Genomic DNA, 27998 nt, shown 5'->3' with positions numbered 1-27998 from the left:
CTAGTGACTCACAGATGTGACTACAAAAGCACACTCTTCCCTAGAGTTTTTTAAAAAATTAAACAGTCACCACTTAAAATGGCTGCCCAGCTACCTCTCTCCTCCTCCTCTCTGTAGCAGGAATTGGGTTGCAGAGCTGTGGGATCTGGACAGCAGGTGATTGTGCAAGGTCACGGAGTGTCCAGAGAGGACAATAACATTTATGTAAATATTCTGGTGTCATCTGGAATGGTGGACAGTAATCCAGGTAACACAGGGAATTGTACAGAGAAGTGATTGAGCCTAGATTGCCACATAGAAAAAGTGTATATAAGTTCAAATCATCTTTGTACAGTGTGGGTTTTGTAGCTGGTGTTGTGTATAGCTCTGTGTGTGTTTTGCACCAAATAAACAGTGGCCTCTTTGGAGAAAGGCCAGCCTACGGTGCTTAATCTAGCAGCTGTTTTTCCTGGCAAAGCTCCAGTCTGCCAATTTGTCTATCTACTCACAAGATACAAAATTACCTGCGTTTATCTCCTATTTCCCAACACTTCTAGCAAGAGATGGTTGTATCATGACAGTTGGCAAAAACGTTTTGCCAGTAGTCTGAAAAAATTTGATCAGGGGGCTTTAAACTGGTTATGTGGGGGAGGGAACAGTTTCTGGAAGGTAAAGGGGCTGGAGAAAATAGTCAAACTGTCATAGAGGGAACAGACAAACAGATGCAAGGACCCAAATGGGAGGCAAAAAAACTTGCACAGGCAGCAAGTAAAGGGACCCTGGTCTGCAATGTCTCTACACTAATGCACAGGCATGGAAATAAGAAAGATGAAGTGTGAACTCCTAGCACAACAAAGCAAATATGATATAATAGGCCTCACGAAACCTGGTGGATGAATTCTCATGATTGGAATGTAGAAAAATAGAGGAGTAAACCTTTTCAAGAGAAACAGGCCAACAGGAAAGGGGGAAATAGCCTTATATATTCAGGGACTTTTAAACCATGAAAAGATGCAGAACATCAATCCTGGAAGCCAGGTGGAGAGCATCTAATAAAAATTAAAGGGCAGGGGAACAACAAGGATGTTACGGTGGGAGTCTACTACAAGACCCCAAGTCAGACTGAGGAATTGGATGATGCCTTTCTAGAACAGATGACCACACACCAAAAGGAGAGATGTAGTAGTGATGGGTGACTTCAACTACCCTGATAGTTTCTGGAAATCAAACTCAGCCAAATCCTCAAGGTCTAGAAAATTCCTCACTGGTCTTGGAGACAATTTCATTGTCCAAAAGATGAAGAGGCAACAAGGGGATCAGCTGTTTTGGATCTCATACTAACAAGCAGGAATGACCTAGTTAATGGATGCAAGGGGTGGGATCCTTAGGTGGGAGTGATCATGTACTCCTGGAGTTTGTTATACAATGGAAAGGAGAAGCCAGGCATAGTCAAACACACATCTAGACTTAGGAAGCGGATTTCAGTAAACTTAGAGAATTATTGAGGGTGATCCCATGGTCAGAAATATTGAAAGGAAGCAAGGACGTATCGGGGGGGGGGGTTGTTGGGGGGTTGGGGACCCCCCCATCAGGCCCTGGGGGCGTTCAAGCCCCCTTCCTCCCCCCCCCCCCCATTAAACCACGGCGAGGGAACAGAGGAAAGACAAAACAAAAGTCCCTCTTTTCCCTGCTCCGTGGCTTTAATGGAGGGGGAGGAGGGAGGAAGGACTTGAACGCCAGTTGCAAGCTCAGAGAGGGGGGGAAAGAGAGAGAGAGAGAGAGATCCCTGTGACCCTTTCGCTTTCGTTTCCTTCAGAGTCCGGCTTCCACCCTCCTCCTCCTCCTCTCTTCCTCCTCCCCCCTTCCTCCCTTGTGCTTTTGCACAATTTTACTGAGCTTCAGCAAAACCCTGAACCACTATGCCTTGTATAATTCAATAATTCAGTAATTGATCTAAACCTTCAGGATTTTCAAGTTTCCTTGAGTTGGGGGTCAGACAGATGCTCTCAGGGGTCAGTTTGGGGTTTTGGAAGTCCAGAGAAAGGAGACTCAGACTCTACTCTGGACATTTCTCCTGAGAATGGACTCATTGTTTTCAAAAACAGTCATTTCTGGATTTTTGCAACAACAAAAAAGTGGTGGGTCTGCGATGCAAAAAGGCAAGAGGCTTCCCTCCAGCCTTGTTTTTTTCTCTTTTTTAAAGACAAATAGAATAAAACACAGTTAGCTGGCCCTTTTTCAGCATGTCAATGGGGATGCTTGATGGAGAGTTCCTGCATGGCAGAATGGGGTTGGACTGGATGGCCCTTCGTGGGGTCTCTTCTAACTCTATGTTTTTTATGATTAATTAATAATATATGGAATCAATCTAAGATGAGAATCGTGGCTGTGGAGTCCTATGGCCCTGCTCCAGGCAATGCTAGACTGCAGGCCCCATCATCAGCAGCACCACAGACTGATGGGAACTGCAGTTTAATAAGGCTGCACACTGCAAAAATCCAGTTCGACACTGCTTTAATGCTATGGAAAATCCTGCGATTTGTAGTATGTGTGCACCAGAGCTCTTGACAAAGAAGGCTAAATGTCTCACAAAACTAACAATACCCAATATGTTGTTGTTGTATTTTCTTTTATATCCCGCCTTTCTCCAATATACAGACTCAAGTGTGGATTTCCATAGCATTAATCTATAGTATATCTTTTACAATGTAGATGGACACCTCCATTACATAATTTGTTGAGGAGGCTTTGACTGGGAGTTCTGCAGGGCAGAATGGGGTTGGACTGGATGGCCTTGGGTGTCTCTTCCAACTCTATGATTCCATGATTCTGTAGCACTCGAGCCTACTGTGATTTAATAGTTTTTAAATGTATAAAGGATAAGTCTTATAATGTAAGCCATGCACTGATGGACTATGGCACTATAATTTTTTATTGATTGATTTTATACCTGACCTGTCCTTCTCCCAAAATAGGATTCCTTTAAAGGGTTTTGTTTAATATAAAAAGAAAGGAACGTATAATGGCTTGAATTAAAAATTATGATAGATAATAGATAGATAGTAGATAGTATGAATGATGCTCTTGGAATTAAAAGGTGTGGTGTGTGTCTCAAAATTAAAAATCCCTCTTGGAAGTGGGAATGAAATGTGTGGATGCAGCCTGGGTTCGTAGCTCAGCTCAATGTTGGAATACAGTGTTCAAGCATGAGCAGAGTGTCTCTGAGCATGAACAGAGTGGCTGCCGCTCATTGCTCGGCGCTGCACTTTGCTTTATCGAGCTGAATTTATCTGATGTAAACACCTTCAGAGGAAGGACTCATTTTGCATCTACACTGAAAAAATAATCCAGTTTGATGCCACTTTAACTGCCCTTGGCTCCATTTGTGAAATGCGGGATCTGTAGTTTGTGTGGCACCTGACAGATGACTCAACTACAGCTCGCAAGATTCCATTGCAGCAGAAGCCATAACGGAAGTTAAAGTGTGGCCATCAAGGTGTCGAGGGAAAAACCTCGACCCTCTTTTGTGGTCTGGGGGGGCTCTTGCCTCTCAAAATGGTGGCACTTAGTCTGACCCCCCCCTTCCCAAAATCCTGGCTACGTCCTTGAGGGAAGGGAGTTCAGTACGGATGGGAGTTTCTCAAAAGAGAGATACTGAAGGACATACTCAAACAGTTCCAGTGAGAAAGAAAATGGGAGGTGTCTCAAGAAACCAGGATGGTGACTAAGGAACTTTCAACCGACCTAAGTTTGAAACGGAACATGTCAAGAAATGGAAAAAGGGGAAAGCACAAAAAAAGAATTCAAAGAAATAGCAGGCATGTGTAGGGGTAAAGTCAGAAAAGCTAAGCGTAGCAGATGCTCAGGCTAGCTAAAGAATTAAAAGAGATTTTTTGATATGTCCGCTGCAAAAGGAAGAAGAAGGAAATGGTAGGGCCACTGCGTGGAAGATGGCAAAATGTTAACAGGGGACAGAGAAAAGGCAGAATTACTCAACACCTCTTGTCTCAGTCTTCTCAGAAAAGGAAAGGGGGCTCAACCTGAGGATAATGGAGCAGAGGACAGAATAGGGGAATTTCGCACAGAATAAGTAAAGAGATAGTAGAGGAATACCTTGTTAATCTAAATGAATTTAAGTCTCCAACCAGATGAACTACATCCAAGGATACTAAAGAACTGGCAAATGTATATTGGAGTCATTGGCAACGTATTTGAAAACTCCTGGAAAACAGGAGAAATCCCAGCAGACTGGGAGGAGGGCAAATGTTGTCCCATCTCAAAAAGGGGAAAAAAGAGGATCCCACAATTATTGTCCAGTTAGTCTGACATCAATACCAGGAAAGATTGTAGAGCAGATCGTTAAACAGAGAGTCTGTGAACATCTAGAAGGCAATGTCATAATCACAAAAAGTCAACATGGTTCAGATAAACAAGTCATGCCAGACAAATCTGATCTCTTTCTTTGATAAAATTACCAGCTTGCTAGATGAAGGGAATGCTGTGGATATGTATATCTTGATTTCAGTAAGGCCTTGACAAGGTTTCCATGACATTCTTGCAAACAAGCTTGTAAAATGTGGGGCTAGACAAAGTAACTGTTACATGGATTTGAATTGGTTGACCAGCCGAACCCAAGGGTGCTCAACAATGGCTCCTTTTCAGCCTGGAGAGAAGTGACCAGTGGGGTCCCACAGGGCTCTGTCCTGGGCCCAGTGCTATTCAACATCTTATCAATGACCTGGATGACAGAATTGGGAGCATACTTATCAAATTTGCAGATAACACCAAATTAGGAGGAATAGCTAATACTCCAAGGACAGGATCAACATTCAAATGATCTGAATAACTAGAAAGCTGGGCCAAAGCTAACGAAATGAAATTCAATGCAGAGAAATGTAAGGTACTGCACTTAGGGCAGAAAATGAAATGCACAGATATAGGATGGGGGACACCTAGCTGAAAGAAACTACATGTGAAAGGGATCTGGGAGCCAAGTAGACTACAAGTGAACATGAGTCAACAGTGTGATACGGCAGCTAAAAAGGCCAATGCAATTTTAGGCTGCATCAATAAAAGTATAGTACTAGATCAAGAGAAGTAATAGTGCCACTGTATTCTGCTCTGGTCAGGCCCCACCTGGAATATTGTGTCCAGTTCTGGGCACCACAATTCAAAAGGACATTGAGAAACTGGAGCCTGTCCAAAGGAGGGCGACTAAAATGGTGAAATGTCTGGAAACCTTGTCCTATGAGGAACGACTCAGGGAGCTGGGGATGTTTACCTGGAGAAGAGAAGGTTAAGAGGTGATATGATAGCCCTGTTTAAATACTTGAAGGATGCCATACGGAGAAGGGAGCTGACTTGTTTCACTTGATCCAGAGACTAGGACCCGGAACATGGATGCAAGCTACAGGAAAAGAGATTCCACTCAACATTAGGAAGAACTTCCTGACAGTAAGGGCTGTCCGACAGTGGAACACACTCCCTTGGAGTGTAGTGGAGAAGCATTTAAATAAGCAGTTTCAAAATCAAAATGTCTCACAATTTTCTTTTCCCTAGCTGCCAAAGCTAACACCAGCCTCAGACTTTCTGACTTTGCTGTTGGGGGAGAAGGCTTGTCAAAGTTCTCAAACCTCTGCTGAGCAAAACCTTTTGCCACCAACCGCTTTGTACTTTTGAGTACATCTCATCTGGCTTTCCTTCTCTTATAAACCCATTTGCAACCTTGTGATTCTTGGGTCTTTCAACAACATCATTCACTTCCTTTTCCAACAATGACAAAAGCTCCCTGTCCATTGCAGAAACACCACTTCTCATGTTCCTCCACAGGATAACACTGCAAATCTCTGAAATTCTCTGGCTCATCAGCCACCACAGTACAGGCTCTTGACCTGTACTACAAACGTTGTGGAGGTCTGCTCACCCTTTGTGTTTCCTGGGCACAATCATCTTTGTTTTAACCCTCTCATCCTCACTCTCAGAGCTGGTCTGAACCTCAGTGACTTTCACTGGCACCTGTTCAAACTTCCTTAGTTGTGATGGGAGAGTGAAGTGAAGGTTGTGTTTGTGTTTGTTGTTGTGAAGTACTAGCTTGACTCTGGTGAAGACTCTTTTTCTCTCACCCTTCCATCCAGTACTTATCTCTTTTTGTCCCCCTCACAAAAACCTCTAGTTGGCATTCAACCTTTCCAACCAGAGTGCTTTTCAAATTGGTACTTCGGACATCAGAATTTCCCCTGACCCAGGTGAAACTGTTACTGTTACCAGAGTAGCCCACAAACATGATCCTGCGCCATTTGAGCTTACATTTCTTTCTAAAGGTTGTTGGCACATTTGCGTACTGTCCAAACACTTTGAGGTATTTAGGTTAGGAGGTCTGCCATATAGCATCTGGTATGGGGTCTGCTTATGGCCGAGTTCCACATCTATGGCTATGTGGTTTGCTGTCTGAATCGCCTCTTCCCAAAAGTGATCAGGGGCTTCAGCATCTAGCATCTGCAGTCTTTCATCTGCTTTAATATCCCAATATGCCTCTCAGCCAACCCTCCTCCTGAGGGACTCTAGGATTTGTGTTGTTGTTGGGTATCCTCTCCTCCTTAGCCAAATTTCAGGTTGTTGACAAGAACTCACCCCCTGTCAGCCACCGAGGAACCCACCTTGTAGGTATTCCCTTTCTACCATATTGACCCAGTCCTTGAAAAAGTCAGCAGCTGCACTCCCCCCCCCCCCCCCCCAGGATTTTCACATATGAATACCTGGTGTGGCGATCTACAATCACCATGAAATACTGGTTGCCACCAATGGTTTTGGTCAAAGGGCCAGCCAAATCTGCATGGACAATTTGGAATGGTCTTTGGGTGGTGCATTTGGTCTGTTTGGCCACAGGAAAAACTCTCACTTTATCCTGCTGCAAACCGAACAGACTGAATGGGGTGAGCATGGATTTATTTTCAGCTCAGGACAAACTTCTCCCAGTTTTCCTAAACTGGTAAAAGTCACATGGCCCAGTATACGATGAAAATAATGTGAACAGTCTGAGTGCAAAGGCACATTATTGACTGCAGCACATTCTCCCTTGTTTACCATGTAATACATTTTGTTTATCTTTAGTGCTTTTGCACACACCTGATCACCCATGCTGATCACACACTCATCCACCTGAAACCTTAATGTATATCTGTCTGTTGTCAGCGCAGACACACTAACAGGACAATTTTGCAATTTGGGGACACATAAGACATTTGCAAAGTCCTGCCCAAAGCTTGGGATGTATACAGTTCCCATGTTCTTTACCTCCCTGGGTGCACCATCAGCCATTGCCACTGAATGTACATTGGGAGCAGTCCTGTTCTTCAGGAGCTGGGGGGAATTACACATATGCCCTGAAGCCCCAAAATCCAGAACCCAAACACTGTCCTCTGTGACAGCCGCTGGGCTTTACAGTTACTGTCCTTTACCATAGCTGCAGCACCCTTCCTAGTCCCAGGATCTGCGGGCTGCTTCCTCCTTGCCACTGCAAGCTTCCAGCAGTTTCTCCTCACATGGCCAGTCTTGTCGCAGTAGGAACAGCTTTTCTCATTGGACACAGCTGCCTTCTCTGGCTGAAGCTCTCTCAGAGCCGCTGGTGGGTGTGTAGAGCTTGGCATTGCCCGCTGCGGTCTCCTGAGCCCAGCCGCGAACTGATGTCGCTGGCTCTCCTCTAAGACACACGCTGACACCAACTCCACAGCCATCTGGTCCTCAGGCACCCCCTGAAAACTATGTAGGATGTGCTCATAGTCCTCAGTAAGGCTGTCCAACAAGATGTACGCCTTTTGGTTGGCTGGCAGGTTGACGTCTCGCATCTCGACTTGGGTGTACAGATCCTGCATTATTTCCAAATCCTGCCCCTGCCCCTGCTGCATCTTATATGCGTACAGCCTCCGACACCAGATCATCCTAGACAATGCTGTGCTACTCTGATGAACTTGCTTGAGCGCATCCCACACAGGCTTTGCAGTCCTCTTATTTCACACATGATTAATCTGGCTCGGTTCAAGGGGCAACAAAATTGTTGCTCTCGCCTTCCTATCATCTTCAATAGTGCCCTCCATAGGTCTACACTGTACTACATGCCAAAGGCCCTCCCTGACAAGGAGAGCTTCACAGTACTCAGCCTAGGAACTATAATTGGAGTTATTGAGTTTAGGAAACCTGGCTGCTGTCTCCATGGTTAAATAAGAACAACAAAGTCCAGGCAGTCTTCCCAACTTCCACTGTTCTGCATCTCTTTGCCTTCCGGCACTGGTGGCGTTGTAAGGAAATTCAAAAATTTTGGAGGATGGTTCATGAATCAATTCAGCAGATGCTAGGGGTAAAATTTCATATGAACCCCAAACTTTATTTACTAAATATGACTACAGTCCTGGATTCTGAGGATGAAAAACAGCATCGGAGAATTATATTATACCTTGTGACTGCAGCTAGATTTGATATTGCTAAATTATGGAAATCTGATGGGGTACCAACATGGGATATGTGGATGCAAAAAGTCAACGATTACAGAATTGATAGGCTATCTTGTAATATTCAAAATGATTAACAGGGCAAAGAGTGGAAAAGAGTGGAAATTTTTTTTGGCCGCTTGGGAAAAAGAATGGGATATGAACTTAAGCCTCATTGAGACCTGATATAAGCTAAATTAAGTGATCAAATTTGAAAAAGTAGGTCTACTTATGTTAATTTTGTTTATACCTGATGAACTATAGGTCAACAGACGAACGAAACGGCGAGACTCCTGTTTTAGCAAAAGCATTAGGGGGAAGGAACCAAATCTTATGATGTTACGCTATTAGGGATAGTGCGAGGAAGAGTTAGAAGGAAACTTTGTTAACTATTAATAAGATATTTTGCTGTCGTGTAAGGGAATATTATATTTTTGTTGGTTAGAATGTGTAACATGATGTAAGAGTTTGGGTAGACTATTTAGTAAGAGAAGTGATCGTTTCTAAACCACAAGAACTCAAGGAAATGCTAGTTTGGGTCAAGAAGACAACTATTATTTTAAAAAGGATTACTAATACTGTATGGTATTTGTATTGGTATTGTTTGTGTATTGTTTTCTTTATGTGTGAAATAATAATAAAGAATATTTGAAAAAAAAATAACTCTCTAGGACTTCCTGGAACCTAACTGGTTCCATCAGTCTTCGAGGATGGACCATTCTATTAAGTCTTCCACCCATGAGGGGGATATGGGTGGTAGCTTTCAGTCCCACCTTGACCAGAAAATGGTCCATCAGTGACAGTGTATGAGTCACCTCCGCCCACGGACATTCCTGTTCCATACTAAAGACCACATCAAGGGTATGACCTGCGCAATGTGTTGGCCCTGAGACTAATTGAGACAGGCCCATATTTGTCATGGAAATCATGAACTCCTGAGCTGTGCCTATTAGATCTAGGGTTATGGACATTAGATCTTTACTATACTTGATGTACAGTAAAGTTTGACTAACTTGTCTTAAGATGGAAAGTTTATTAATTCTTGTGGCTTCCTATCATTGCATAGTGTATTGAATCTAGCAGATGGCAATATTACTATATCCATATAGGATATTCCAGCTGAAAGAGAAGTAGATTGAAGAAAGTTGAGATCTTCCTCTCCTTCATTAAGACAATACAATGCTACATTCATTCTATAGAGTTGAAGGATATTTCCAAAGTGAGTGTCATCCTTGGGAATAATCAAATGGAATCTGTAGGATCAATTTTTGATTTCATACTATTCGACTTTTACTTTCTTCCAACAAACAACAGTACTTGGCTGATAAATGAGAACATTTAAAGATTTATTGCATAATAATTAGATTTTTACTAAAACAAGGTTTTCTTCTTTCTTTTCATCTTGGTTTTATATGCTGTGGGAAACATGTATGACACTTCACCCCATGCATTTCCTTGGGCATTTTAAAATGATTATTGTTTGTTGACAAGAAAATGATAAATGAACATAATTAGGCAATGATGACCCCCAGAGAGGAACATAGATTCTTTTCTGGGTGTTATGTGCTTCTACAGACCATATGTGCTTGTCTGATGTTTACAGAATCTTCATTAGTGAAGAGTGTTAATAGATAAGAAACTGAAATGTAGCATGAGTGGTCAAGATAAGGGCAAGTGTATGACCAATCTGCTTGATGATTTCCAAGGGGCTAGAGGCTGGGGAAAAACACACTGCAGTACAGCTTTAGAAAGTGGTCAGCCATTAGTATTCCATGCTTGCACCTCAGACTTTAACTGGCTTGCTTTCCTGGAGCATTGTGGCCTTTTCCCTCATTTGAAAATAGGTTTCATGAAAAATGTATTATTTGGGGGCCTTGGCTCTTCTGAACATCATCATTCATTTGACAAGTGGGAAATCCATGGAAGACCGGGACACATTACTTACAACCCCAAATTCTCATGAACACTCTGATGACATTGGGAATGTGGAGGGAGAAGCCCAATTTGACTTTAAGGCCTTCCTGGAGAACCTGAAAGCTGAACTCCTGAGGAATTTGAATTTATCAGAGGTACCTTCAGAAGAGAAGATGAAAGAGGAACCACCCCAATTCATGATTGATTTGTATAATAGTTATAGCAAGGACAAGTCTTCCAGCCCCATATCCAATATTGTGCGCAGCTTCAGTCCTGAAGGTAGGAATTTTGGCTTTCCCCACCCCCCCCCCCAACAATTTGAACTACGATTTCCCTAGCATAACAGTTCCTTGTGTTCCAAGGTAAATTTTAATTGCTATTTTAAATGCACTACTAACAACTTTTAAACTTTTTGTTCCCTGTTTCCTTACGTTACACAAGAAATGGACATTTAAAAAATCTTGTATGCATGAAGCTGACAAGAACTGTTTTTGAAAACATCTTTGGTATTCATCCTCCTCTGGTTCATTTATTTAGAAGAGAAATTATGTTAAAAAGTTTTCTGGGGCTTGAATCATCTCCACATATTAATGAAATGCCTATTCTATATTACATTACATAGTAAGAATCAATATAATTTTCAGATTTCCCAAAGAGAAATGTGAGGGAGGTTGAGCCTCAGTAGTTATAAATTAGAACAGAAGGCCAACCTTTCTGAGGCTATACCAGAACAATGATACCAGATAACCACCCCAAAGAGTAATATTTTCAGCAGCATCCAAAGGAGGATACTTCAGAAAGCACAAGTTCTCAAGAAAGTGCTCTGAGCTATCAGTCATTTTCTTCAGTGAGGCACAGGAGGAAACTATAGCTATTTTCACGGATGCATCTATGTGGACTTAAAAAAATGAACACATATCAGTCTTGATTACATTCTAGGAAAAAAGAAATTAAAGCAAATTCAGATGGTATGGATTCAGCAATTCTCTTTATTGATAAGTATACGATATACAGTAAATGAAAGATACTCATAATGGCTTGGAGAGCTGCATCACATACTCACCACTACCAGGACTACACCCAAATGCACAACTTTTCTTATTTATTCTGTTGTCACATCAAGATCAGTTATGACAAGACCTGAGTCTGCTAGTGGGCATTATAGATTGGCAACTCCCTGAGAGAACAAGAAAAAGAAGCTTGTCAAAACTGATCTCCTGCTGATGTGTGTGTGTGCATGCACACACATATGTGGTGAGAGGGAGTGAGAGGCAGAACAAGGGTCAAAAAGAAAATATTTCAGAATATTTATGGTACAGTCTTCGACAGGTAGCCATTTTTGGGCAGGAACTGGATTGGATAGTACTTTAAACTGATCCATATTTTACATATATACATACGTTTAATATCAATATTCTTAGCTCTCATGATCATTGGGAATATCATTGAGCCTTTCCTGACCCCACCCACTTGGAACACAGGAAAAGGTCCAGGCTATGCTGAGAGAGGCATTAGCATGCTTCAAGACTTCTATGCTCTACCACATTCCCAAGGATGTCACTGGGACTTTCATCCTTTCATATTTTATGTTGCTTCTTTTACACAATGTGCCCAAGACAATTTATAATAACACAAGAACAATAAAAAACAAGAATACATGTGAAAAACAACATTGAAATAATACATTAATTTTAATAACAACTCAAAGAATTCATTTCATTGACAATCTCATTACAACTTTTTAAATTCTGTGTAAAATAAGGAATGAGCCAGTGTGGTGAGTGTTGGACTATATCTCTGGAGATCAGGGTTTGATATCCTGCTTGGCCATGAAAACCCAATGGATGAGTCACACACTCTGAGCCCCAGAAAAAGCCTTATTCAGAAACACAACAACAACAACAACAACAACAACAACAACATAAGTAATAGTGACCATTATTCAATTGATACAATTTACCAGTAATGCAACAGAGTGCATTCAGATATTAACAGATATAATCAGCAATCAGTTCCTCAGAAGTGAAAAATGCAAGAAAAGACTTCTTTGCAGCAGGCGATGCCTCCTGCAGCCTGCCTTCTCTCTCTGGAGACAGTTGCAAATATTTCCACAGAGATGGCTGAGGATGTAAATGTCCAATCATTGCCTTTGTATCCTGTGCAATGTTTCTTTTGCTTCTAGAAGGGATGTGATAGCTGTAGAGATATACAGAACCCCTCAAAGTCTCTCAGCAGTTTTATGTATATGTTATAGAGCATGGGGGACTTTGAGAGGTTCCATGGTCTAAGACATTGAACATGAATTTCCCAGCACCAATTTCTGGGCTGCCCCCTCCAGAAAGAAATGCAATCATTGTAAAACAGTGCCTCCAGGTCCCACCCAAGAGAGGCAGTTTGGAATAATACCTTGGTAGATGGTGTTGAATATTGCTGAGACCAAAAGGGACACATTCACTAAAAGCGACACATTCCCCTTGTCCAGTTTTAAATTCTAAGAGCTCTTCAAACTCTCTTCACCAAAGTGCTCTTTACTAAGAGGTTGTCCAGAGTTTCAGAGTTTGGTGCCACCCATCTGCAGATAATATTAGATTTCATGCCTTCATTCCAACTCCAAAGAAGCTACTTTGGTGTTAAACTAGTGTGCAGTGTCAGTAAGAGACTGGATGAAATTGAAGCTTCATCTGCACAAGACTGAGGAACTCTTAGTTGAAAGGCAAACCATGGACTAGAGATTCAATATAACATTGGAAGGGGTTATCTTCCCCCTGAAAACTTGAGTTTGCATCTTGGATGTCCACCTGGATTCAGCCCTGAGCCTGTTTTCCAGACTATCTGAAAGCAGTACCTGCCTAGTCACTGACTGAAATCTTTCTCTGAGTCCTACCACTCTCATAGTTGATAAGGACATAACAGAAAGCCTTCTTGATGGCTTTTCCAAGACTATGGAATTCCTCTACCCACCCATCCCCACACCCCCACACCCCGGTTTCATTTCAAAATACTTGGTGTTAATATAATAATATGTTTCACCGTTTTAAAATTGTTTTTCAGTGTTATACCTTTATTCTCTTTTACATATTATTGATATTCAAAGTTACCATGGATCTTGATCCCAGAGAAAAGTGGATAGAAAATAAATGAAATAATAATAATAATAATAATAATAATAAGTAGCAAGCCATTGAAACTGTAAGACACTAAAGATTCAAAACTAATCCTTACTTCCTGATAAATGTTATATTCCTCTATGGGAGGTAGTCATGATAATAATGTTTATCAATTTTCTTTTGCAGATATTGCTTCTCTTTCTTTACTTGAAATGAATCAACTTCAGAAGTGTATTTTGCTGTTCAATGTCTCCATCCCCTCACATGAGGATGTCACCAGAGCTGAACTCAGAATCCACATTGTATGTCAGAAGGCAACAGATTGTTTTTCTCATTTTAAAGGAACTATAGCTGTCTATGATGTCCTTGAATTAAATAATTGGGAGAAATCCAATAATCTCAAATCCTTACTAGTCTCAAAGGAAATCAAAGAATGTGGTTGGATGATGTTTGATATGTCTAGCACTGTGAAAAGATGGGTCAAGGCAGAAAAAACAATGAGTACCAATCAGCTGGAGATCGTAATAGAGAGTCATGTTCAAAGTGATCTTATCTATGGGAATGCATACATCAGTGTAACACCTGACCCCAACCATTTGCCCTTGCTGATAGTATTTTCCAATGATCCTAGTAACAGAATCAAGGAGAACAATGAGGAACTTGAAGAAATGATGGTGCATGAACAGGAAAGCATGCTTAAAAATTTAGTAAAGAGCAACACTGCCCACAAACAGAATGCTTTGTCCATTAATGGAATCCACCATCTTCTATCCAGAGGCAAACGAAGTGCTGAACTTAACCACTGTCGGAGAACCTCTCTCCATGTAAATTTCAAAGAAATTGGCTGGAATTGGATAATTGCACCTCAAGATTATGAGGCATTTGAATGCAAAGGGGGTTGCTTCTTTCCTTTGACTGATAATGTCACACCAACCAAACATGCTATTGTCCAGACCTTGGTGCACTACAAGAATCCCAAGAAAGCTGCAAAAGCCTGTTGTGTCCCAATTAAGCTGGATGCAATTTCCATGCTTTATAAAGATGATGCTGGGACCCCCACTCTGAAATACCAATATGAGGGGATGAAAGTAGCGGAATGTGGCTGTAGGTAGTATCGAGGACCTCTCCACAATTTAAACATGACATCACGCATACAGCTCTTTGTATAGAATGTCATTTGCTTGTAAATAAATGGCAGATTATGAAGGGTGCTGGATTTCAGCTTCAATTCCTACTGAGTTTCTTGCTCTCTCCCCTTATCCTGCCTCTTCCTCTTCTCACCCCCACTACATTGTGTGTGTATTTTACAGCTACAGCTGAATAACTCTCCTCTGAACCTACCCATGGTACTAGTAGTTATTAAAAATGTAAGATTGTAATGTAGTATTACATAATAAAACATTGTTGAGATTCTTGGCTTTATCATTGAGGACATTAGTCTCTTCTGCTTCTAATTGTTGCCAACCAGTGATATATTTAGAGAAGTCATTTCTCAAAGTGTATGGGGAGGTTTCTTGGTTTTTTAATAGGCCCCAACCACAAAAATAAGAAATTTGTGAGGAGGGGTTTTTAGGAAACATTTCCTTGTCATTTGTGGCAAAATAGTGTCCCTAAAATTATAGAATGATGAAAATGCTTGTTTCCATTCCTCCTCTTTTATTTCTAATGATACATGGAGCTACATTCTGATTCTAAGCCAAGTAATACCATCTTCCTTACCTATTTTCATACATAGAAAATACTTTCTATTTTCAAACTTTTTTGTGAGTTTGGTTTTGGATTATTTAAAAATCCTTAACATTTCATAATTTCTAAAAGTCTTTATTACACCAGCTCAGTGAGGTTGTAAATACAACAACAACAATTTATATGTCGCCTTTCCCATAGGATCAAAGAGGCTCACAATATTTGATAAAATACAATGTACAATTAAAATATAGCAATAGCAAATACATTTCTATACCGCTTATCAGTGCACTTAAGCACTCCCTAAGCAATTTACAAAGTATAAGCTAATTGCCCCCAACAATCTGGGTACTCATTTTAGCGACCTCAGAAGGATGCAAGCTTGAGTCAAACTTGAGCCTTTTTGCTGGTATTGAACTCGTAGCCTTATGGTTTGTGAGTGAGTGGCTGCAGTACAGGCATTTTACAACTGTGCCACCATTAGTTACCCCAAATTAACATAATTAGACATTAAAATAGATTAAGAAATAGTCAGTCAGAGACAAAAGCAAAGACAAAAGGATGAGCATTTTAGGTGTTCTGTACGGTGTTCTGTATTCATAGAAGACCTTGCTCTGATTGAGAGTTCCTGCATGGCAGGGGGTTGGACTGGATGGCCCTTGTGGTCTCTTCCAACTCTACGATTCTGTGATTCTATGAAGACCGGGTGGATCATTCAGGGAAGGCCTGTCAGAAGAGATCCGTCTTGACAGCCCTTTTGAAGTCATCAAGATTCGTGATGTTCTGGATCTCCTCTGAAAGGCTTTGAGGAGCTCTCAGTTTGCAGAAGGAGCTCAGAAATTAATTTGGGAGTGGCTGATGAGAAGGTTCTCTGGGTAACCAACACCAACCTGGTCTTTATTGGTTGAAGAAGGTTTTTCCCAGAGGACTTCAGTGTGTGGGGCAGATTGTATGGAAGGAAGTGCTCTCTCAAATAGGTTGGGCCCAAGCCATGTAGAGCTTTAAAAGTCATAACCAACATCTTGTACTGTGCCCGGAAATTAATTGATAGCTAGTGCAAAGATTTTAAAATAGGAGTAATGTGGTCACCTCTGGCTGTCCCGGTGACCACTCTGGCTTTCAAATTTTGGGCTAATTGAAGTTTCTGGACTAGGTACAAGAGTAGCCCCATGTAGAGTGCATTACAGAAATCGAGACTTGAGGTTATCAGAACATGTCCTACTGTTTCTAGGTCCCCCTGTTCCAGGAAAGGACGCAACTGGTGTAGTAGCTGAATCTGATAACAGGAACTCCTGACTGTTGCATTTACCTGACTTGACATCAAGAGCGACAAGTCTAGAAATACTCCCAGACTGTGAACACAGTCCTTTAAGGGGAATGTGACCCCATCTAGGACTGGTTGATCTATCCTTATACCTGGGTTAGTGGCCCCGATAACGAGTACCTCCATCTTATCCAGATTCAGATTCAGTCTGTTTTTCCTCATCTGGTCCATTACCGCTTTAAGACACTAATTGAGAGTAGAGATACTGTCTTGGTCTGAACTGTGGTCCAAGGTATGGAGACGTATATTTGGTGTCATCAACATACTGATAACACCGCAACCCATGCCTCCAGATGATCTCTTCCAGTAGCTTCATAATCATATAGATGTTAAATAGCATTAGGGACAGGATGGTTCCTTGAGGCATGCCAAATTTGAGCTCTCTCTTTGTAGAGCAACTGTCCCCAAGACAGTTTGGAATCTACCTGTGAGGTAGGATTGGAACAACTGCAATGCCGTGCATCCGATTCTCAACTCTCTCAGGCGTTCCAAAAAGATACTAAAAAGATCGAAAGCCGCTGAGATGTCTAAAAGTACGAGCAGGGTCACACTCCCCCTGTCAATACCTAGATGAAGAATACCAACCAAAGCGACCATGGTGGTCTCAACTCCATATTGTGTCCTAAAGCCAGTTTGAAATGGATCCAGATACTGTAATCGGTTTCATCCAGAACAGTTTGGAGTTGAAGGGCAGCAGCTCTCTTGATGGCCTTCCTCAAGAAAGGAAGACGTGAGACTGGTCTGTAACTACTCATATCCAGGGGGGTCTAAGGAAGGCTTCTTCACAAGTGGTTGCACGACCACTTCCTTTAAACAATATGCATTTGGCCTTTCCTGAGAGATGCGTTGATCACATTCTTCAAGTATTCTACTAAGCATCTCCTCCCTGGACGACCAGCCATGAAGGGCAAGGGTTGAGAGAGCATGATGTATTCTCTCCACGTCATTGGTACTCACAGACTCAAAGTGATCCAGTTTAATCTCATCTATGGAGTTGCTAGACACCTCACTGATCAATTCTGTTACAATACCGGTGTCCAAGTCAACTCTTATTTGAGATATTTTACTCGTATCTGCAAAGTAGTTGTTAAATGTGTCACAGCAGGCTGGATGGTAGGCATTTGAGTTAAATCCTGTACCACCCTGAACAGTTCTGCTGGATGGGACTTTGCAGACACAATATGTGCAGAGGAGAAAGATTTCTACGCTGCATGTATTTGCCACTCCATAGGACATAGTCTTTTCAGATAAGACTTGAGTTTTCCACCAGTCACGTTCTAGTTGTTGTCCAGTCAACTTCATCTTCCTAAGTTGGAAGTGGGCTGGAAAGGACACTTGAGAGCGACTGTGTCAATAGCCCTAGTCAAATCACTATTCCAAGTGTTGACTAAGTTCCCTTGTATTTTAAAAGATACAGTTCTTCTAATATTTTGCTAACAGTCCTATTCACCCTTTATAAATAGCCACTCACCAGAACTGCAGTTTTAAAGAAGGATTCTGAAAATAAAATTCTGATTGCTAGATAGAAAGTATGTAAGCACACTACCTAACTATATGCTGAGAAGTTAATTGCTTCCATAGATGTAGTGTTCAAGGGTACAAGGGATATAAATTATTATTATTATTATTATTATTATTATTATTATTATTACTATATAGTATATAGTTTCTTTCGACATAATTTATGTGTGTATGTGCTTTCAAGTTGTCCGTTGACTTATAATTTACCTCCACATAAATGTGTGCCTATGTTCAAAAGGAATGTCATAGTTCAACAGAATTTAACCTGTTGCACTTAAAGTGAAAGAAAAGATTGTTTCGGGATTTCAGGAAAAGTTAACAAGCCATCCCATTCCTTGTAACATCAAGGAGTAGTGGATTCTACATGCAAACAGAGCTCTATTGAACCATATTCTTTATGCACAGGCAGGACAGATTATATCCTTGTTTCATGACTGTAATATACTGTTTAATGAATTCAAACAATTTTATCTGCTAACTGCTAGGTTACACATAACAAGTCAAATGTTTTAAAAGTAGGAAATAGAAAACAAGTTTTGCAAGTAAGGCATATACTTAGATTTCCCCTTAAATAAAATAAAATACAATTCTAAATTCTCTCAAAGAGATTGGGGAAAATTCTCCTTCTTAAAATGGCAAATTAAAAAGTTTAACTATTGTCCAACCTTTAATTTATGGACAAGGTATTGGAATGTGTGGTAGTTTCCCAACTCCAGGGGTTTCTGGATTAAACGAATTATCTAGATCCATTTCAATCTGGTTTCAGACCTGGCTATGGAATAGAGACAGCCTTTGTCACCTTGGTGGATGATCTAGGCAGGGAACTGGACAGCAGGAGTATGCCCCTGTTGTGCTACATTTCTCAGTGGCTTTCAATACCATTGACCATGTTATCCTTCCGGGCTGCTTCTCTGGGTTGAGACTGGGGAGTTTATCAAACGGGGGTTTTCCCCGCTTCGAACCAGGGTGAGTGCGGATTGAGCAATGCGAATTCATGTCTTAACGTTAATGTATTTTCACACCTGGTTGCTTTCAATGGGAGCTCCTTGCGTGATCCTTCCACGGAGCTTCTGAATTGAATCCTTACTGGCTCCTCATTTTGGAGAGTTCGCTAAAAGTGGATTGACAGGATTCACATTCAAGCTCGATTCGAATTCACTGCTAAATTGGGCTGGTGTGGAATTCCAATCTGCTGGTGCTTTGGAACACCATTGCAAAACCCCCGGGTTGCAAATCTCCAATGATGCCCTGCTGAAATTTTGCCTCATTTCCTTCTGGTGGCCCTTTCCGCTTTCAGGGCAACTGGGGGTGGGGAGCTATCACTCCATTGGAGCTCTCTCTCTCTCCTTCCCTCTCCTTCCCCGCTGCACCTTCTGCAGAGGAGCCTGGCCAGTGAGCGCTCCCTCCCTCCCTCCCTCCCTCTCTCCCTCCCTCACACACACACATATATGTGTGTGTGTGTGTGTATACACACACACACACACATACATGGATTGTTCAGAGGGGGTTCGCCCTTGCCATCCTCTGAGGCTGAGAAAGTGTGACTTGCCCAAGGGGTTTCCTTGGGAGGATTGTTCAGAGGGGGTTCACCCTTGCCATCCTCTGAGGCTGAGACAGTGTGACTTGCCCAGTGGGGTTTTTTTTACACCCAAGTAAGAGAGCGAACCCTGGTCGTCCTCCACCGCTGCCTCTTGCAGCACTTCCTCAGATGCTCCAAAATATGTCTTCGAATTCTATTATTATTATTATTATTATTATTATTATTATTATTTGAAAGAAAGAAGTTGGCAGCATGAGCTTTCCTAAAGTCTGCTTCCTCAGATGCATTTAGTCTCAGAGGTGCAACAAGATCTCTATAAGGATGTATATTAATGTTTTTGAAATAATTTAATTTATTAGTTTGCTGAGACACCAGAGCTCTCTGACAGAGAAGGCTCAATGTCTCAGGACACTACAGTTCCCAGAATTCCATAGCACTGAGCCAGGACAGTTAAAGTGTAGTTAAACCAGATTATCTCGCCAGTGTGGATGCAACCTAAGAGAAGGCAATTGTTACAATGGGAAGGAGAGATGTAAATGAAATAGGTGAGGAGAATGACAGGAGAATAGATGTAGATATATGTAGCTGAAATAGATGAGGAGAATGACAGGAGAATAGATATAGATGTGGCTGAAATGGAAGGGGGCTCTGACAAGGAGGATTCCTTTGAATTTGGCTGCCAGGGATGGGGAAATAGAAGGGAGGAAGAAAGGTGTAGCTGTCATTCAGATGAGGCTAGCGTTCACATGAAAGTGGAACCAGGCTTCCTTCTTAACCCCGGAAGTGCAAAGGTTCAGGATGCGTTCAGACACCCACTGAGCATGTGCAAGGGTCCCAATTCGAATTGTTGAATCCCCATGGTATGCACCGGTGTGGTAATACTATTTGCACCCACTCCGCTTTGCATGAATCCACACCACATGACTTGCCTTGGATTAGATTCCCCCTCGATTTGGCAGGGCAACGGAAGGGCAACCGGGTGTGAAAATACATTAACGTTATAACGTCAATCCGCATTGTTCGACCTGCAGTCACCCCTGATCTGAGCTCCAAATATCAATGTGTGATGAGGGCCTGGGTTGAGAAGGTACTGTTTTACAGTGGCTCCTTTTCTTCCTGGAGGAGTGAATCCAGAAGATGATGCTAGGAGACTCTTGCTTGACCCACTGACCATTGGCCTATGGGGTCCCTCAGGGTTATGTGCTGTCCTCTGTACTATTTAACATATATATGATTGGGAGAGGTTATCTGGAGTTTCAGGGTGTGTTGCCATCAATACGCGGATGACACCCAACTCTATTATTCCTTTCCAACCCTATTCAAGGAGGCTGTTATGGTCCTAAACCAGTGTTTGTCATCAGTAATGGATTGGATGAGGGCAAACAAATTGAAACTTAATCCAGATAACACAGAGGTGCTCCTGGTCAATCAGAAGGTAGATCTGGAAACAGGGATGCAGCCAGTGTTAGATGGGCTTAACCTCTCCCTGAAGATGCAGGTTCACAGTTTGGGGGTACATTGAACCTGGAGGCCCAGGTCTCTGAAGTCACCTGGAATGCTTTTACACAAATTCAAATCTTGTGCATCAATTGCACCTGTTCCTTGAGATGATACGTGCCTTGGTTACATCCCATTTGGACTACTGTATCCTAGGGGCTGCCTTTGAAGAGTGTCCAGAAACTTCAGCTGGTCCAAAGAGCTGCGGCCAGGCTGTTAACGGGGGCAGGTTACAGAGATCACACAACACCCCTGTTGAAACAGCTCCACTGGTTGCCAGTTTGTTTCTGGACACAATTCAAAGTGCTTGTTAAGACCTATAAAGTCCTATATGGGCTATTTGGCAGACCATATCTTCCTGTATGAGCCATCCTGGAGTCTGAAATCCTCAAGAGAAGCTCTTCACTCAGTCCCACCCCCTTCACAGGTATGGTTGGTGGAGACACAAGAGTTTTCTCGGTGCCCCTAGACTCTGGAACTCCCTTTCTAGGGAGGCCAGAAAGATCCCTTCCTTGTTTTCCTTCCACTGGCAGGTTAAAACCCTTTTATGCAGACAAGCTTCCAAAACAAAACAAAACCAAAAAATTAAAAGAATGGACTGGGGTGTTGCAATGTGTTAGAGTGATTTAAAAAGTTTTATCTTTTTAAACTGTATTTTATTATTTTAACAAGCAATCTATTTTAATATTGTAATAATTTAATAATATTTTAAAGCAATCTATTTTAATATTGTAATAATTTAATAATATTTTAATGTACCACTTTTCTATGCTTTTAATTATACTGTTCTTTTAATATTGTGGGCCACTCTGGGTCCCAGTTCTGGGAAAAGAATGGGATACAAATAAATACAACAACAAAGCATGTCCTACAAGGAAAGATTCAGGGAGCTGGGGATGTTTAGCCTAAATATTTGAAGGGATGTCATATTGAGGAGGGAGCAAGCTTGTTTTCTGCTGCTCCAGAGAACAGGACCCAGAACAATGGATGCAAGCTCCAGGAAAAGAGATTCCACCTCAACATAAGGAGGAACTTCCAGACAGTAAGGGCTGTTCGACAGTTGGGCACTCTTCCTTGGAGTGTAGTGGAGTCTCCTTCCTTGAAGGCCTTTAAATAGATGCTGGATGGCCATCTGTCAGGTATGCTTTGATTGTAATTTCCTGCATGGCAGGGGGTTGGACTGGATGGCCCTTGTGGTCTCTTCCAACTGTATGATTCTATGAGCGACAACAGTATTTATATCAAGATTCTGAAACAATAGTCAGTCATGATATTCAGAGGAGAGCTTTCGCTTCATCCTATCATCCTCCCAGGATCATCTGGTGAGCGCACCAAATAGATGCTTCTTGATGGCCACTACCAGGCATGAAACTTCCTCTGTAGGGAGGCTTGATTGCCCCTCTCTCTGCTGTCTCTTCAACAGCAGGCAAACAATTCTTATATAAACAGGCAGACGTCTTATATCTTTTCAGCCATTATCTAGTTGGAGAAGAACAATGTGCTATGTGTGTGATGTTTTTTTTTAAATATATAATAACTGCTTTATGTATTTTAAACAGTTTTTAAAATTAATGTTGTAAAATAATGTTTTAATTAGATTGATTGTTTGATGCTTTTGAAACTTTTGCACCACGTATTGTTTTAGATATTTTGTTTTAACTTGTAAGCTGCTCTAGGCACCATTTTTGGAGAAAAGCAGGGTATAAGTCAAATAAATAAAATGAATAAAAATAAACATGACTGACTCTTGTTTCAAAATCATACCGTCATCAATACCATAGAAAGCTGAGTGGTCTAGTAGAAATAACAAAGGCAACCTCTCCTTGTCTATTTCCTGTCATACCATGCAATTCGAAGCTGTCTCTGTTTCATAGGCAGGATTGAAGCAAGATTGAAATTGATCTAGATAATGTCCCAACCAGGAACTCCTGGAGCTAGGAGTCATCATACACTTTAGAACTTTGTCCCAAAAGGGGATATTGGAGACTGACTAGAAATTTTCCTCTATGGCAGAGTTTAGAGAGGATCCCCTCCCGCCCAATAATGACCTCACAATGTAACTTGGGTCTTTTGGACCCAAAGGAATCCTCTATTGCTACTGTGAAGTATTCAATATTCCACTTACCGACTTGGCCAGTCCCCCTCTGGCTGCTTTTATGATCCAGGAGGTGTATGGATCCAGTTCACTTGTGTTGACTCTCATGTCTTCAAGGATCTTGCCCATATCCTCAGGCTGCACAAACTGAAATGTATCCAATAATATGGGAGAAGCAGGAACTAAAATTACATCCCCTTGACTTGTGACAACCACAGTATGCAAGCTGACTTTTATAAACAAAGTATCATGCAAATATCTCATGGTGGGCTGTTGAGTAGTCCACAGTTGTTCCTGTTGGTGATAAGTGTAAATGCCCCTTGACCACTCAAGACAGCTCCACTGAACAACACCGTACAGATGCAATACAGGTAAAGTAGAAGGATTTCTTCACTGCCATCACCATACTGGCATAAATTTTCCAATAAGCTCCAAACCATATGCAGATGGGCCTTCTTCTGCCATCATCACTTTAGTCTCCATCTCACTGACAACCCCCTAGTAAACCAAAGGGCTTGCTTGGCTCCAATCCATGGGAGGGAACATTCAGGGGTACATGTGTCCACTGCCCTGGCCACTTCTACATTTAGGTGGTCAGCCTAAATGTAGAATCTCCTGCCCTAGCAACAGGAACAACCAGGAAATCATCCAAATCCATAAACAGCAACAGGAACAACATCTTAATTGACTCCTTTCCCCTACAGAGACTCTATGTGAGTCTAAACCCCATCAAGTAGTTTCTGACTTCAGAACAGCCAGATAACTGCCATCCTGCTGAGACAGAAAACTAAGTCCAGAGTGTGGACAGCAATATTATTTAAAACAGGCCCATGGTTTTCATGAAGGACATGAAGTGCTGAGCTGCTCCTGAAAGAGTTATCTTCACATGGATCTTAAGTTCCTCCAGCACAACAATCCAGGGGACTACAAGACCAACTCAACTGGGATGGGTTGTACACCAACTCTGAACACTGGGGGGATACACTGATAGAAATTCTGTTTGGTCCCAGCCACCAAGTTTTAAATATAAACACGCATACTCAGTTAACTGTAACATGGGGCACTTAGGGGCTAAACAGACCACCCCTTTAGAGCTGCCTGCCACTGCCCCTTTTCTCACCGGATCAGGGCCATGGCAACTACACACTGTGGCTCTGATCTGGCAGTTTGCCAGTGCTAAAAAGAAAGGCAAAATGCTTCTCCTTTTAGTACCAGCAAAAAGGTGCCCTTGCTGCTGCAGTAGTGGCTTTTTTGGCGCTCCTTTGGCACAGAGAGTTTAAACCCTGCGTCAATGGAGCGCCATGACATCCCCCACTGTGCGGTAAGGTGCACGGCATGACAGTGTTATAGATTATTGATTACTGATTATTTTATAATCAAAATTTTAACCAGACTAAGCAAGGAGACCTGGAGCTGATTGGAAAGGAAAGCATAGTTTATTTTGCTGCAGCTATTCTCAGTAGGAATTACATTCAAATTACTGGGATCCCGAATTCAAAGTGAACCCAGTGTTTATAACATTTTGAACAAAGAAAACTAAAAATCACATTTCATTTTTTACACTGAATTAAACATTTACACCCCTGTATTTTCATTGGATATTCACATATTATACTTAACACATGTCACTACCCTTTGTGGGATATCCATCAATCAAACTTATCTATATATTTTGTTTCAATGTCCCCAAACTGTCTGTGCAGTTCTTCCTTTTGTTTGGGTTAGCAATTCAAATCTGGAACCATTCAAAGTTCTTTACATTCCAAAACTGAGAATCTGTCATGACCTGAATAACAAACTTTGCTCTCATTTCAGCACTTTAATTATTAACTTCTGAGCATAAGTAACATTCAAAATTTGAACCAGCTACCACATTCCCCTCTTTTTTTTTTTTAAAAAAAAACAAAACTAATTTTATTTTGTTTTTCTTAAAAATTATAAGGTGATGTCTGAATTTTATTCAAAGCACACATTCTGGTAATGCATATTTAATAATCAATAGGCCTTTTCCATAACCCAATTGTCCAAAATTGAATTCTCATCCGCTTGAGTACACCCCTTCTGTTCAGATGTAATCATGAATTTGAATTCTATTCAAATTCAGTAGCAATAATATGATGCCTTTCTGAATTCTAGGATCTCCACACAGTAACCATTGATCTATTTATCTTTCTATTGAACAAGGTGTACACCAGCCTGAAATACCACTGGACAGGGCAATGGCAACTATAACTTTTAGGCACTGAATCATCCCTTGGCAATTGGATCAAAGCATGTCACAGGTCATTGATAAATCTGGAACCCATCATCCATAATGAATATCAAAACAGAACACAAATAACAAGAATCCCATGACTGATAGCAAATCTAGAGCAATAAGTTGAAATAGCAATCAATAAGCATATATTAATAAACTTGAAACATTGTTGAACATATGTGGAAGAACAGAATCATAGGCAATAGACTCAGTACACTGATGTCTTAAAAGTTCAAAAATAATCAAACGTTTGAATATATTCAAGTCTGTATTAGTTTAGCAGGATGCAAAGAGTTCAACAGCAAGATGGCTGGAAAAATACTTAGAAATCAACTAGGTGAAGTTATGTTTGGACTCACAGTCATGAGCAGACAACCCCCCCCCCAAATGTTGAATAGCACCTTGGTGTGCTATTGATTGAATGGAGGAGTTGAAGAAAAGTCTCAAAACACTGATAAAGTCACTCTAACCTTATTAAGGACCATAGGCTCAAAGGACCATAGGAACAAAGGACCATAGGAACAGGTGCCCAGGAACAAAGAACTGCATCAGGAACCATTGTTAGGAAGGATCTAATTAGGGGAATTTCTGAATTTAGCTCAAATTGCTGAGCGGGAAGGTCCTAACAACACTCTTGCGAGACCGTGTCTCGTGATGTCTACGAGAGGTCCACAAAGAATCCCTTGAGAGATGACGCTGAGACAGACTGCTTCAATTGACAAAGTTCCCCATGACATTCTTGCAAACAAGCTTGTAAAATGTGGGCTAGACAAAGGAACTGTTAAATGGATCTGTAATTGGTTGACCGGCCGAACCCAAATGGTGCTCAACAATGGCTCTTTTTCAGCCTGGACAAAAGTGACCAGTGGGGTCCCACAGGGCTCTGTCCTGGGCCCAGTGCTATTCAACATCTTTATCAATGACCTGGATGACAGAATTGGGAGCATACTTATCAAATTTGCAGATGACACCAAATTAGGGGGAATAGCTAATACCCCAGAGGACAGGATCAAGATTCAAAATGACCTGAATAGACTAGAAAGCTGGGCCAAAGCTAACAAAATGAAATTCAACACGGAGAAATGTAAGGTATTGCACTTAGGGCGGAAAAATGAAATGCACAGATATAGGATGGATGACACCTGGCTGAATGAAACTACGTGTGAAAGGGATCTAGGAGTCCAAGTAGACCACAAGTTAAACATGAGTGAACAGTGTGATGCGGCAGCTAAAAAAGCCAATGCTATTTTAGGCTGCATCAATAGAAGTATAGTGTCTAGATCAAGAGAAGTAATAGTGCCACTGTATTCTGCTTTGGTCTGGCCCCACCTAGAATATTGTGTCCAGTTCTGGGCGCCACAATTCAGAAAGGACATTGAGAAACTGGAGCGTGTCCAAAGGAGGGCGACAAAAATTGTGAAGGGTCTGGAAACCATGCCCTATGAGGAACGACTTAGGGAGCTGGGGATGTTTAGCCTGGAGAAAAGAAGGTTAAGAGGTGATATGATCGCCCTGTTTAAATATTTGAAGGGATGTCATATTGAAGAGGGAGCAAGCTTGTTTTCTGCTGCTCCAGAGAACAGGACCCGGAACAATGGATGCAAGCTACAGGAAAAGAGATTCCATCTGAACATTAGGAAGAACTTCCTGACAGTAAGGGCTGTTCGACAGTGGAATGCACTCCCTCGGAGGGTGATAGAGTCTCCTTCCTTGGAGGTCTTTAAACAGAGGCTGGATGGCCATCTGTCAGGGATGCTTTGATTTGGATTTCCTGCATGGCAGGGGGTTGGACTGGATGGCCCTAGTGGTCTCTTCCAACTCTATGATTCTATGATTCTATGATTCTAATTAAGTCCAAATATTTATTAAAAGGGGAAACCAAACACACAGCAAAGGGGCACACGCATTCACGCACACACTCAATTCTCAAGGAAAGTAAAGGAGGGAAATCGGGAGAGAGCTGAGAGAGGCAAATCTATGGGGGATAATTACTTCCGAAGGCTTCTCCGGGAACCAGATGTGGATGTAGATGATGAGAAGACACGGCCACTGAAACGTGGGGAAAAATGGCCGAGGGAGCTAAAATCAGAGTTCGGGCTGAAGTGAAGCCAGGCTGTATTCTGAATGTAGCACACTGGTGAGTGCTTATACTGAGGCTTATATAGACAATTTGTAGCCTCTAGCTATGAACTTAATGGCTTAACTGCTGCCAAGATAAAGGGTATAAAGATCTGGGCTTTTGTTACACCAAGGTGAAGAATAGACTGAGCCAAGGCACTTGGATCTGAACACAATCAAGAAAGGCAAACAGATGACCTAATCACTGGGCCATCAGGTGTGAGGCTGAAAACAAACAGCAAGTATTGTACTGTTTTTCGGAGGGGATGGTTTTTCTTGTCTAGCAACTCCCAAACTTCCTGTGGGGAATTTCCAGTCTTATTTCTAGGGCTCCTACCCCCTTCTTTGCAAGCTGCCTACATGACATCTCTGCTTTGGAGAAATGGTGGTGCCCCTAGGAGGTCAGCTTAGGGTCAAAGTGAATTCCACACACACGCCAAAATTTAATATAAATATGCTCTAACACCATAAAAGCAT

The 27998-nt window shown here is 41.7% G+C and overlaps 1 protein-coding gene across 1 annotated transcript; it reads left to right on the top strand.

The window, feature by feature from the left end:
- Positions 1–9994: 9994 nt before the first annotated feature.
- On the top strand, positions 9995–14893 carry GDF2 (growth differentiation factor 2). The gene is made up of 2 exons (XM_042459000.1): positions 9995–10655; positions 13670–14893. The coding sequence occupies exons 1-2, from the start codon at positions 10319–10321 to the stop codon at positions 14593–14595; spliced, it is 1263 nt and encodes a 420-aa protein (XP_042314934.1). The 5' UTR covers positions 9995–10318; the 3' UTR covers positions 14596–14893.
- Positions 14894–27998: the final 13105 nt, after the last annotated feature.

Source organism: Sceloporus undulatus, chromosome 3 (genome assembly GCF_019175285.1).
Source record: "Sceloporus undulatus isolate JIND9_A2432 ecotype Alabama chromosome 3, SceUnd_v1.1, whole genome shotgun sequence".
Classification (NCBI taxonomy): domain Eukaryota; kingdom Metazoa; phylum Chordata; class Lepidosauria; order Squamata; family Phrynosomatidae; genus Sceloporus; species Sceloporus undulatus.
This window is presented reverse-complemented; position numbering and strand designations above follow the sequence as displayed.